Here is a 14257-nt window from a genome sequence, read left to right as displayed (position 1 = left end):
GGACTCTAAGACTTTTCTTTATTCCAAAATTGCTGTATTGCTTCTGCAGGGGAAGCCTGGTTGCTGAATACATCAAAGGGTGTGAGCAAATGCCTTTAGGAGAAAGATGTAAGCGTCTTCTAAACTAAGTAATCGGATGTACACAGCTAATGTCATGATGTCTTTAGCGGTGGGATAGTATCCGAGAGTTCACCCGAAGCGTCTGGCCGTTTTCTTACTATGAAGACACTTTTAAGAGCTCGTGGCTCAGTCAGGGGAAGAGGGCTGTGGATGGATGGAGGAATGCAGGGTGTGGAGGTGAAACACAGATCAAAGCGCTGATGATCGGCACCAATGCCAAAGATACACATGTACTTATCAGGTTACAAACATATAGCAGTTTTAGATAGCTAAACATCAAAGATATATGTTATGACAGTTGTAATTAACAGCAATTAAAAGGCAGACCATTCCTTTCTCCAGTTTCTTTTAGGAGCGACCTGGTGTGGCAGTTGTGCTTCGCAATGCGAAGATGGCCATCCTGCTCCCTCCCCCAGGCACCAAAGTGTTCCGGCCATTCACCCAGGAGTCTCTGGAGGAGATCAAGAGGCTCGAGGAGGAAAGGAAGAAGGCAGCTGAAGTAGAGGGCCATGAAGCAGAGGAGGAGCTGGGACCCAACGCAGACCTAGAGGCAGGCAAACCCCTGCCCCTGATCTTTGGAGACCCTCCATCTGAGCTGCTCAACACTCCTCTGGAGGACATCGACCCCTTCTACAAAGCACAGAAAGTCAGTCACTGATCACACAACTTCAGTTTACTGAGCCTATGCCTTTTTCCTCATGGCCTCTGTAGATCCAGTATCAGTAACTTCATCATTAGCCTGTCCGCAAAATATTTGTTTAACTTCATCATCACGTTGTTCAAATAAGTGTTTACGTCTATATTCTTCTTAGACATTCATCGTGATTACCAAAGGAAACACCATCTACAGGTTCTGTGCTGAACCGGCCTGCTACATTCTGAGCCCCTTTAGTGTTGTCAGAAGAGGAGCCATTAAAGTTCTCATACATTCATATCCTTTTAACGGTTTCATTCATTCATAAATGTGTGTAATAGATTACAAAGCATTCAAAGGTGTTTTCCTTAATCCTGCGTTAAATTATTTAGCATGTTCATCATGATTACCATTCTATCCAACTGTGTTTTCATGGCAATGAGCAACCCACCAGCATGGAGTAAAACTGTTGAGTAAGTACACCCTGTATTCTAACAATACCATGTATCAATTTTCTCTTACTATTTATACTTTTCCTAGATATGTTTTTACTGGCATTTATACATTTGAGGCAACAATCAAGGTGTTGTCTCGAGGTTTCTGTTTGAGACCTTTTACATTCCTCCGAGACCCATGGAACTGGCTAGATTTCATGGTTATCAGTATGGCGTATGTATCCTGCTGTATACACTGTTCTGTGTGAGACTCATTTTAAATGCGAGAAATGTAACACTTTTGTTCGTTTCCAGATACATTACTGAGTTTGTTGACCTTGGCAATGTGTCAGCTCTCAGGACCTTTCGTGTGCTCCGAGCCCTCAAAACAATTACTGTGATTCCTGGTAAATCAATGATGTTCTGATTTTTCATTATTGGCATATATATTGAAGGGACATTGGAGAGGCAGACTACACAATGGACAAGTAATTAAATAAATCATGGTTTGTTTTTGTTCAGGTTTAAAAACCATTGTAGCTGCACTGATCCAGTCTGTGAAGAAAATGGTGGACGTGATGATCCTGACTGTCTTTGCCCTCGCTGTGTTTGCCCTTGTTGGTCTCCAACTCTTTATGGGAAACCTGCGTCAGAAATGTGTGCGCTGGCCCATCTCCAATGAGACGGCTTACGACTTCTTTAACACTTCCTCTGTATTCAATGACTCGTCCACTGACAGCACATCCTATTTCAACAGTACTTTTGATTTTACGGAATATATTGAAAATCCAGGTAAACGCTTTTTTGGGGGGAGAATTATATTTGACACTAACAAAATAGATTTTTGCTGTTCTTAAATGTTCATTCTTTTGTAGAAAATCAATATTTCATTGAAGGCAGCCTAGATGCTCTCATCTGTGGAAACAGCTCTGATGCTGGGTATGCACTATTGCAGTGGTTCTCAAACTGTGGTACGTGTACCGCAGGTGGTACTTGAGCTTCTTCGGATTGTACTCAGGGTCATCTGCAATTTTAGACTTGATTCATTTTAATTGGAGATAATAAAATGTATACTTAGGATAATTTTCTGGCTTGACGTGGTTTAAACCCACTTTAGAGATGATTATTGTTTTAGGTCTAGTTTACATCCTAATTAGACCCGGTTTAGTTCTGATTTGATCTTGATCTTGAAAAGTTTGAAAACCACTGCCCTATTATATTTCTCTAACATTCGTGATATTTCCAGCATGTATACCTATTCAGATACAGGCCAAACAGACTTTAACTTATTTTCCGTGTTGATAGAAAGTGCCCTGAAGGATACACCTGCATGAAAGCTGGGAGGAACCCTAACTATGGCTACACCAGCTTTGACTCCTTTGGTTGGGCCTTTCTTGCTCTCTTCAGACTGATGACACAGGATTTCTGGGAAAACCTCTTTCAGCTGGTTGGCACCTCTTTAATTTCATACTGTAACGAACAATATTGATTTAGGCATCTGAACATATATCTTAAGCTTTGTCCTAAGTTCTTGCAGTTTTTTCCACATCTGCCACTCAGGTCCTGCGTGCGGCTGGAAAAACCTACATGTTGTTCTTTGTGGTGATCATCTTCCTGGGCTCGTTCTACCTCATTAACCTGATCCTGGCCGTGGTGGCCATGGCCTACGACGAGCAGAACCAAGCCACAATGCGAGAGGCTATAGAGAAGGAGGAGGAGTTTCAGAGACTCCTGGAGCAGCTCAAGAATCAAGAACAGGTTCTAAAAATATGTCTTGTTTTATCTTAACCTGGACCAGTGCATGTTCTGGCATATATGTATTGCACTGAACTGATGGTCGACGCTAAGAACACTTCTTGAGAAAGGCTTGTAGTATCTGATACGTGTGCAAAGAAACCAGTAATGCTTTGAATAAAACGATTTTTGACTAAAATGATTTTTAGAAGACGTCCAGAATTTTTGATGTAGGGAGAGTGCTTTGATTGTCTGCTTTTTCCAGAACGCTAATAACGCCTTGACAAATAAATTACTTTCTAGGCTCATCTTCTTGGGAGCCATGCAACTCTAACTAGCAAAAAGTCTCTCAGTCAGCAGAGTCTGCACACCATTGATTTAGAGAGTGAACAAAGACCGGAGCCTGAGGACATTACAAAGGACTGCAACGGGAGAGTTGTACCTAGACTTCTCATCAGAGCACCCACTATGCTGGATGTATGTCTGTCAAAACATTGATAGTGTTCTGACAAATCACTATTTTTTAGATGTGTTTGTAAAAATAAATAAATGCATTAATTTTTCTCACATTACTGTCATACAGGCTCCTTCAGCTGAAGAAGAGGCAGAGGCAACAAAGTCACTTGGTTCTGTTCACAGCATGCTTCATGTTGAACAACCAGGCCTGAGAAGCAGAACAGCAAGTGCTCTCACAGTAGCTTCTGTGGCAGCCATGGAAGGTATGTTGAATTTACATTGAAGATTATTACAAACACAACTTGAAACAACCAGACTAGCACCTTTGCGTTGAGGCCATAAACACTGCTGTCACAGATCAAGCCTAATCACAGCGTATCATGGCGCAGTATTAACAGGCTCAGCACAGTAGCATTGTTTCCTTAATTACATTCTCCTGCCGAACAAAGGCTAATCTCTTTTTATGCTTGCATCAACCCTCTGTCAACATTTAGTGCTGCAGCCATGTGGTGTTAAGCTTGGGTTATTTCTGTCTAACTTAGACCTGGCACTCACAGGCCATTCATTAAGTCACTCAGCATTGCATCAGTGAATGCACACGTATCGTAACTGACGTCTATGAAGACACATTTGCATATAAACACTTTGTATACAAATGCTTTGAGTGCTGTTTGTCTGTTTTGTCTAGAGTTGGAGGAGGCCCAGAGGCCATGCCCACCTGGCTGGTATAAGTTTGCCGATCTGTTCCTGAAATGGGACTGCTGCGAGCAATGGGTGACGTGTAAGAAGTGGATGTATTTTGTAGTGATGGACCCCTTTGTGGACTTGGGCATTACAATCTGTATTGTCCTGAACACCCTTTTTATGGCAATGGAGCATTACCCCATGACCTCAGAGTTCGACCACATGCTGTCAGTGGGCAATCTGGTATGTACTCATTACTGTCAAATATTTGTATTCATATAAATACAGTAGAATAAAACCATAACCTTCTATCCATAGGTTTTTACTGGTATCTTCACAGCTGAAATGTTCTTCAAGCTTATTGCCATGGACCCATACTACTATTTTCAAGTGGGATGGAACATTTTTGACAGCATAATTGTCACTCTGAGTCTGGTTGAACTCGGACTGGCTAATGTCCAAGGCTTATCCGTCCTTAGATCATTTCGCCTGGTAAGAATAATTGTAATTTTTCTTTTCTTTGTCATTTTTTTGTGTGCAATTAATTACATTGCCACTCTGTTCATTTTGAGACAGCTACGTGTCTTTAAACTGGCCAAATCCTGGCCCACACTGAACATGCTGATCAAGATCATCGGAAACTCAGTGGGAGCGTTGGGAAACCTGACTTTGGTGCTGGCCATCATCGTCTTCATTTTCGCTGTTGTGGGCATGCAGCTATTTGGAAAAAGCTACAAGGACTGTGTGTGTAAAATAGCGGACGACTGTGAGCTGCCGCGATGGCATATGAACGACTTCTTCCATTCGTTCCTCATCGTGTTTCGGATTCTGTGTGGGGAGTGGATTGAAACCATGTGGCACTGTATGGAAGTGGCTGGACCTGCCATGTGCTTGATTGTCTTCATGATGGTTATGGTCATCGGAAATCTAGTCGTAAGTACCTTAACAGTTTTTTAATGTGTCGCTTGTTGAGTTTGAATACGACGACACCTCCGCAGTGTCACCCCTGTGGATCTGCAAAGCTGACAAACCATTTGGATTACAGTTGTCTTATTATAACACTCGGAGATTGTGTGGTCTGTTGTTAAACCTTTTAGACCAAGATGCCAGGGCCGAACAGTCGGTATCACGTGTTGTAATCGTATCCATGAGTCTTAAGACTTGTGTGTGACATTTTGGGCTTGTTGACGCCACAGAGTCAAATAGCAAACACTACACACTCTTGTATTCTTTTTTTTTTTTTTTTAAAAGCCAAAATAATTCCCTTCTTGTTTATTTGTAGCTACAGAAAAGGAAACAGCTCATCGTAAAGTGTTGACAAAAGTAATTCAGTGTGCCATGCCTGAAATGACCAAAGCTTTCTTATGGTTCACACTTCAACTCAAAGCATTCAGTGCATGTGCGCACATACAGAAACATGAACACTATTTGTAGTGACATAAAGCCAAATAATACTATTGCGTACTTCATGAGAGGGAGTTTCTATTTAAAGCAAATGACTGGAGTGCTCAAACCGTGGTTATGACCTTGAATACGTGCTAAGACCTGGCTCAAGTGAGCTTGCGGCCGCTGCGGTAACAAACTGACACAGCTGAGGCGGCTGCGCACAGGTGGCCCACGTGCCTGTGAGGATGTACAGTTTGTTATTTGGAGCTGTAATTAAGTGAACATATCTAATGCAATAAAACATTAGATTTGTCCATAATAAAGGCCTTTTTTTGTCCTTCATTAATTAGTGACAAAGTACCCAGCCCTACATGAGAACATGAGAGGTTAGGGCTTCTGCCTTTGGTCAAATAAATTGTTAATTTGATTCGTTTGCATTTATAATGAATCAATGTGTGAATAATCAACTATCAGTGTTTCTCTGTATCAGCCCTGTTATTACCATTGTCCCTGTTCATTTAATACAAGCACAACTTTTTAATTAAATAGATGAGTGGCTCAAGTATAGAATAAGCAAACAGATTTCAAGATCAGCTCAGCAAATTCTGCTGTAGTCATTGATGTGTGAGCTAGTGTCTAGCCTTCTGACCACTATGCTTACTGAGTGCAGACAGATTCAGCTTTTTACAAGCTCATTAATTTATATCCCTGTCTAAAGAAATCTTTTCATATCTTGTTTCCACTTATTTATTGCTGAGAGAGTTTGTGCGGCTCATCAGTGTCTGTTAGCCTCCTCTTCCTGCCTCACAGCTTGGACATAGGAATGCAGAGGATCAGCCCGTGTCGGCTCTGTGTAACCGTGATCTCCTGCTAAACCTGGGGAATAGGAACTGCAAATGTTACTAACAGGCTTTATAAACTAAAGATAGCTGTGCGTGCATCAGGAGCCAGATAACATAATATTTACTGTTGCTCCTGCAGCATGGACTTGATGTTTCCTGTGTCTGTGAGATATTCCTGACCTTTTGACTCCATGTCCACTTTTGGAACATATCGTGTGCCTTATTAAGACACTTTTAAACAAATTGTTTTGACCACAGTAATTTGATGCAAAACTCAGATTATCTCTTTATCCAGCATGTGCTATGTTAGCTTTTTTGGTGACCATAATAATCGAATGTATTTTTGATTGTGTACGCAACAATGTTTTAACTTTGAGTTGCACTGTGGGCAATTGACCTGCCTCTGGTTTATGAGGCTGTAAGTATGTTTCTGAGTAAAAATAAAAATCTGAATTACTGTATTTTCCGAACTATAAATCGCAATTTTATTCATAGTTTGTCTGGGGCGATGCGACTTTTACTCAGGTGCGACTTATCAAAGCATATAATTTCACATGTTTGTTATTTTCACACTGACAGCCGCTAGAGAGCGCTCTAGACTTGTGTACCAGTATCTACTACTCCTGTACCACTGAAGATTAAAAAAACGGTAATCAAGCAGCAGATTAAAAGTTTGGAATGAGCGAGAAACTTTTGAGCTAAAAGCTAGGTGGCCACAGCCAGAGCAACGAGTTTGCAAATAATAGCTTGAACATCGTGATGCCGGGAGAGGCTTGTCAACAGTACAGTAACGCCTCCATGCCCAGGTAGTTGCCAAGGCTGGTGCGACTTCTATGTTTTTTTTCTTCTTCATTATGCATTTTTAGGCTGGTGCGACTTATACTCCGGAGCAACTTATACTCCGGAAAATACGGTACTATTATACAATGTAAATTATATATGCTCTTTCCCACGTAGGTCTTGAACTTGTTTTTGGCCTTACTGCTCAACTCGTTTAGTGGGGACAACCTCGCTCCTGGGGAAGAGGATGGAGAGTTAAACAACCTTCAGATTGCCATCGGCAGGATCCAACGCGGCATTGCTTGGCTGAAATCGTACATTCTTCAAAAGGCTTTGCAGACACTTGGGAGGAAACCTGCAGAGTCTGAGGATAGACAGACAAATGATCCAGAGTGTAAAATGGAGGAAATTGAAATGAACCATTTGGACTTGCCTCCAGCTTTGAAACTGGCTGATGGGATCTCAAACTGTTTGGTGGAGAGCCGGCCCTCTGGATCAGTTCTGGATGGGGAGCTTGGGTTTAGTGTGCCAATTGCAGAGGTAGAATCCGACTTTGAAAACATGGGTGACGAAGATGAGGAAGATGACACTACCTCAAGTCCCGAGACCAGTGAAAAGGGATTGTTGGAAATGGTATAACTTTATTGAACCTCACTTACATACTTACATCTATCATAATTTAAAGTGGTTTTACGATTCATGTGTTTTTATAGGAAACAACAAGGAGCGAAGTTTTTTTGTATAGAGGTGTCAAAGTAAGTAACACAATTATTCTCTGTCACACTGAATGCTGTAAAATGCAAACTCATTTTAATGTTTATACTTATAGCTACAAGGTACATCAAGGGGAGATGGGGATTCTTCAGTGTGCAGCACAGCGGATTATCAGCCCTCAGAGTCTGAACCAGAGGAAGTGGAGGAGGAGGAACCAGATCCTGTGGAACCAGAGGCCTGCTTCACTGAAGGTGGGACATACTAAAGCATGAATTGCATATCCAGCTGTATGTGTCTGTTTGTCAAGAATTAGGTGCAAACATGGCTTCTGGTGTCCATAAAATTGACAAAAATCTTGTCTTTGTGACTGAATAATGCTACCACTTATTAATTCTACTGTCAACAAAACAAAAAAGGCTGTGGGTCCATGGCAGGTTTTGTTTTAAGATGGTAGGCCCAGTAATTACAGAGAGATATTAACGTAACTTTTTTAAAGGTGTGATTGGGCCGGACATCCACCACATTATACTATAGGCTGTTTAATGTGTTGTGAGGTCACCTTGAATTCAACCTATTGTGATAAATGTCAAACCACATTATACTATGAAGAAAGTAACTGATCAATTTCATATTTCTTTCTCAAAAGCATGTGTTCAGCGCTGGCCATGTCTCACTGTGGACATCACCCAAGGTCGGGGTAAAACCTGGTGGAACATCCGGAGAACCTGCTTCACCATTGTTGAGCATGACTGGTTTGAGACCTTTATCATCTTCATGATCCTGCTCAGCAGTGGGGCGCTGGTACGTGGCTGCTGTCATCTGTATAAACTTAGGCCCAATTTTAACTCGTTTTAATGACTGTCTACTCTACAGGCCTTTGAAGACATAAACATTGATCGGCGACGCACAATTAAAATTATACTGGAGTATGCTGACAAAGTCTTCACCTACATCTTTGTTGTGGAAATGCTTCTTAAATGGGTGGCCTATGGTTTCAAGACATACTTCACAAATGCATGGTGTTGGCTGGACTTTTTCATCGTAGATGTAAGTTGTCAAATCTTTATTAAATTTTAATAGTCTGTAGTGAGACACTTTTTCTTCACAAAAGAAAGGAGCTTTACTAATTTCCAATTTGATTTGTTCGCTCTTGCGTAAGCAGACATGTTTGTTTTAGTGTGGATGAGGTTCTAGTCTGATTTTACACTAAACAAAACTTGACTATAAGCCTTTTCTGAATAAATTACATTGGTAAACATTTGATTACTTGAAAAGAATAAATGTTTTATTCTGCCACAGATTTCCCTGATCAGTTTAGTTGCCAACTGGATGGGCTTTTCTGAACTCGGACCAATCAAATCCCTCCGAACCCTCAGGGCACTCAGGCCTCTTCGAGCTCTGTCAAGATTTGAAGGAATGAGAGTAAGTTTCTCTTTTATATTTTATTTTATTAACGGTATGGTTTGGATATGTGTGCTACTAATTTGACTGCTTTTGTTTGTGAGTTTGATCATTGCATGCTCACTCGGTGGACTTTAAGAACAGCCGATGGTAAGAGACTATGCATGGTATTACCTTTCTGTATAAAAATATGCAAACATAACTATCATCTCTTTTTCTTGCTTCTCAGGTCGTGGTTAATGCCCTCGTTGGAGCCATTCCTTCCATCTTCAATGTGCTGCTGGTCTGCCTCATCTTCTGGCTCATCTTCAGCATCATGGGAGTCAATCTTTTTGCGGGAAAGTTTTACCGCTGTGTCAACGCCACGACTGCTGAGCTCATACCAATGGCAGAGGTTAACAACAGGAGTGACTGTATTGCCCTTCAAGAAGCCACTCAGGACGCCCGCTGGGTCAACGTCAAAGTCAACTATGACAATGTCGCAAGTGGATACCTCTCCCTCCTTCAAGTGGTGAGACATGCTGAATTAATGATAACCTCCTCTAATGCAAATGAAGAGGTTACTGATTTATTATTATCTGCAGGCAACATTTAAAGGATGGATGGATATAATGTATGCGGCTGTTGACTCAAGAGAGGTATTTACTGTATTATCTCTGTATTATGTCAAGTGAGAGTGCATCTAAAAAACATTGCTGATATAGTGTTGATACACATTGAGGTTTGTTGTTATTTATTTATTTTCTCAGGTAGAAGAGCAGCCGTCCTATGAAATCAACCTGTACATGTACTTGTACTTTGTCATCTTCATCATCTTTGGTTCATTTTTTACACTCAACCTATTCATTGGTGTCATTATCGATAACTTCAATCAGCAAAAGAAAAAGATAAGTATAATGATATTATTCCAATTATTTTCAAATTGTATTTGAACTTGTAAAGTGACCTTCAGTATAATAACTTGTTACTGTGTCTGCACTTTGGAGATAAGGACATCTTTATGACTGAAGAGCAGAAGAAATACTATGAAGCAATGAAAAAGTTAGGTTCAAAGAAACCACAGAAGCCAATCCCACGTCCAACAGTAAGTAATATGGATATGTATATTTAAAGTAAATGCTGAATTAAGCTATTTTTGAACCATTGACTGGTTTTGCGTGCTTGACCTGTAGATTGAACTTTGTGCTCAGCGCAGGTGTGAACAGGTTGCTGTGAACAGATCACTGACTCTCTCGGACTTGTGTTTCTGTCCAAACCTCCCCCCTGTCCTCTTTCACGACCTCTGATCCCAGAACCCCATTCAGGGCATGGTGTTTGACTTCATCAGTCAGCAGCCGTTTGACATCTTCATCATGGTGCTCATCTGCCTTAATATGGTCACCATGATGGTGGAGACAGACAACCAGAGCCCGGAGAAGGAGGACTTTCTGTTCAAGGTCAACGTGGCTTTCATCGTGGTCTTCACTGGAGAGTGTGTGCTGAAGCTTATCGCCCTGAGACAATACTTCTTCACCAACGGCTGGAACGTCTTTGACTTTGTTGTAGTTATTTTGTCTATCGCAGGTGTGTACTGAATGCAATACAGAGAAACATTATGTAACATCAAAATATTCTTTCTTTACAACGTCAACTAATGTTTGAGGTCAGGGTCTCCCCTCAATTGTTTCGGCTAGGACCCCAAAAATTGATAGGTAAACAAGTTGGGACCCCCATTTAATAAAGTTATTCCCTCTTATGCTTCTTTAGGGTAGAGAAAAACATTTTAAAATCAAGTTAAATATTTAAACTGCTTATTCGGATATTTGAGAGGATTTCACAAATGATGTACTGATTTACACTCTGTTTTACAGTAGCATTTTCCTTTTTATTTAATCTTCAAATCGTCTGGGGACCTTCACCCAACTCCCACTTTGGGAACCACTGTTTTCGGGGACTACATTTGATTTTAAGAACAAAGATCTCAATAGGCGCATTGAGTTGCCTTGTGTACGAAATGTGCGGTATAAATAAACTTGCCTTGCCAATGTTTTTGTTTATCAACAACAGTTCTATTGCTTGTGAATAAAACACTTATTCTCTTCTTTCAGGTACAATGCTGTCAGACATCATAGAGCAGTACTTTGTGTCTCCCACTCTGTTCAGAGTGATCCGCTTGGCTCGAATTGGCCGAATCCTGCGCCTCATCAAAGGAGCTAAGGGCATCAGGACACTTCTCTTCGCTCTGATGATGTCACTTCCTGCTTTATTCAACATCGGCCTCCTCCTCTTCCTCATCATGTTCATCTTTTCTATTTTTGGAATGTCCAACTTTGCCTACGTCAAAAAGGAAGCTGGGATTGATGACATTTTCAACTTTGAGACCTTTGGTGGGAGCATCATCTGTTTGTTTCAGATTACCACGTCTGGAGGTTGGGATGGACTTTTACTGCCAATGTTGAACAGGGAGCCTCCAGACTGTGATCCAAACTTTGAGCACCCCGGTACAGACGTCCGAGGGGACTGTGGCAACCCAGGGATGGGCATGATGTTTTTCTGTAGCTACATCATCATCTCATTTCTGGTTGTGGTCAACATGTACATCGCCATAATTTTGGAGAACTTTAACGTAGCTCAGGAGGAGAGTGGTGACGCACTTTGTGAGGACGACTTTGAGATGTTCAATGAGACGTGGGAAAAGTTTGACCTTGAAGGATGTGGGTACATTAACTACAGCAGACTTTCAGATTTTTGTGACACCTTACAGGAACCGCTAAAGGTGGCCAAGCCTAATCGTTTCCGCCTGATCGAAATGGACTTGCCTCTGGTCACAGGAGACAGGATTCACTGTCTTGATGTGTTGCTCGCTGTTACACAAATGGTATTAGGAGACACCGTGGAAATGGCAGCAATGCGAGTGAGCATCGTGGCAAAGTTTGAACTCAGTAACCCCAAGAAAGACACATTCGCTCCGATCGTCACAACTGTGCGTCACAAAGAAGAGCTAGAATCTGCTATAATGATACAGAAAGCTTACCGCGCTCACTTACTGAAACGCTGCATACGCCATGGCGCCTTCATGCACCGCTCTCAGAGGATAGGCAGGAGAGAAGAAGACGACGAGCCTCCAGAAAAAGAGGGTCTTTTGGCTCGGAGGATGGGCGTGCTCTATGGCAGCAACGAGGACCTCGCAGATGAGATGGAGCAGGAAGCTTTACAGACTTTAGCAGAGCAGCTCCCCAGCCCTCAGGCTCAGAGAGACTCAGAAAGCCCTGAGCCAGATCAGCCACACCTCATAGTTGTGCCTGTGGAGATCACAAATGAGGTTTTGTTACATTCAGCCCCAAACGCTTACCTCTATATCAACCCTAAAGACTTAAGAGAGTCTATTGTTTAACAAAGAAGTTTGTTTTTATTTAGTATTCTTGTTTCACACATCAGAAAAAGGACAATTACAGACTCAGAGGTAAATCGTGTTCTGTCGGGCTGTAGAGACGATGCCCCTTTAATTACAAATCCAATTTTTTTTGCTTTACTTAAAGAATTAAGTTGCCAAAAGACTGGTTTATTGTTGCAACTGAATAGTCAATCCCAATAAGGACTTTGTATATATGTACACTTGTAATTGATTAATTTAGCAGCAGAGAAAATGTAAGGAGTGTAAAAGTGTTGAGTCATTAGTAGCCCTGGTAAACTAATGCAGTAATTGAAGCGCCCGCTGACAAATTGAGTAACAAGCAGAGTGTCAGGGCTAACACAGTGAGCCAACCCCAGTTTATATTGCACTATTTTTACCTACCTACGCTTTCAAGTCCAGCTCAAACAAGCTCCTCTGATAGCCTCTGACACTGCTCTCTCCTTTTTCCCATTGAGAGCATTGTCTATCAGTACAACAAACAAACAATGAATGAATGGATGCAAATACAATGTCCTCCATTTAACATGCTTTAGACCCAGGGATGTACTGTATGTAAAAGAAGTTGCTTCACTTGCCGTCTTAACTGAAATGTCTTATTTTGCATTTTCAAGCACTTTTACAGTTTTCTCGTTTTTATACAATTTCCCCATCTTCATCAACGATCAGGTTTGTATGTGGAAGGTCACGCCACAGGTCTGTAATAAAACTCTAGTTCGGATGTGATGCAAAGTAATGTCCAGCTCCGTCGGCCATGTTGTGATTGTCCACTCTACTCCAGAACACATATGATTGGTTACTTATTTTTAATTTAATTTCGCCGTGTATTATCTACCGCACCAATGTGAAAATATCTTTGACATTTTGAATTTTGCTAATAAAAGTCAGCATTTTTACTACTTAGTGTATATTGTATTCAGTAATGATGGGTGTACATTCAGTGTGACACATGCACAGTGGTGATGGTGTTGAAATTAATGTTCATATTTTAATGACATTATGTCCTGACAAAGACAGATTCCCTGTGTTATTAGGGCTCAAAAATGACAACAGCTTTTTTTTTTTAATGCAGGGGCGGATCTACAGGGGTGGCACAAAGGTTTTGCCACCCCATTGATGTCAGCCAGGTTTTGTTCTTGTCTGGAACTGTCTAAATTCTACTGTAGTCGTCAACCTGGCGCTTATAAGATGGCGGCCGCGACACAACGATCTTTCACCAAAGAAAAAAAGAGTGGAAAAAGAGTGGTGCGTACTGAATGGGTGCTGCTGCCGGATGCTCTCTCATCGAATGCAATTTCTCCATCTGTGAGATCAATAAAGTATCATCTTATCTTATCTTATCTTATCTTATCTTATCTTATCTTATCTTATAAATGCATTGTTTTAAGGACTAGTTGCAATCCAGATCTTCAAAGCCTGATTCATTTAATATTTTTTGGTCTATATAACCAATGTGAAGTCTCACATCTGCTGTAGAAGCTACTTGGGTGCTTACAGAGGCTCACTCTCTAAGTGCCAACTCCTGTGGCTCCAAGATGATTTATTTATTTATTTTTACAAAAGTTAGAAACCCCCTGCTTATATTATGGACAATGCTCCTATTTGTATATAATTTTGGGAGGCTCAGCCTGCATCTAAAAGGAAAAATTGGCTTGCGATTATGCAAAACTTTCAACTTTGT

The 14257-nt window shown here is 41.2% G+C and overlaps 1 protein-coding gene across 1 annotated transcript; it reads left to right on the top strand.

Moving 5' to 3' along the window:
• Positions 1-511: 511 nt before the first annotated feature.
• Positions 512-12750, top strand: scn4aa (sodium channel, voltage-gated, type IV, alpha, a; the record flags this gene model as incomplete). The annotated part of the gene is made up of 25 exons (XM_079577084.1): positions 512-766; positions 933-1051; positions 1147-1227; positions 1295-1423; positions 1504-1595; positions 1711-1980; positions 2064-2127; positions 2494-2635; positions 2749-2946; positions 3226-3399; positions 3506-3641; positions 4067-4305; positions 4381-4554; positions 4639-4995; positions 7248-7703; positions 7900-8035; positions 8431-8585; positions 8658-8831; positions 9084-9206; positions 9415-9696; positions 9770-9823; positions 9935-10076; positions 10172-10269; positions 10478-10748; positions 11273-12750. The coding sequence occupies 25 exons, from the start codon at positions 512-514 to the stop codon at positions 12556-12558; spliced, it is 5607 nt and encodes a 1868-aa protein (XP_079433210.1). The 3' UTR covers positions 12559-12750.
• Between the last annotated feature and the right edge of the window lie 1507 nt (positions 12751-14257).

Source organism: Gobius niger (genome assembly GCF_951799975.1).
Source record: "Gobius niger genome assembly, chromosome: 19".
Lineage (NCBI taxonomy): Eukaryota > Metazoa > Chordata > Actinopteri > Gobiiformes > Gobiidae > Gobius > Gobius niger.
The sequence above is the reverse complement of the archived record's forward strand: the minus strand, read 5'-3'. Positions and strand labels throughout refer to the sequence as shown.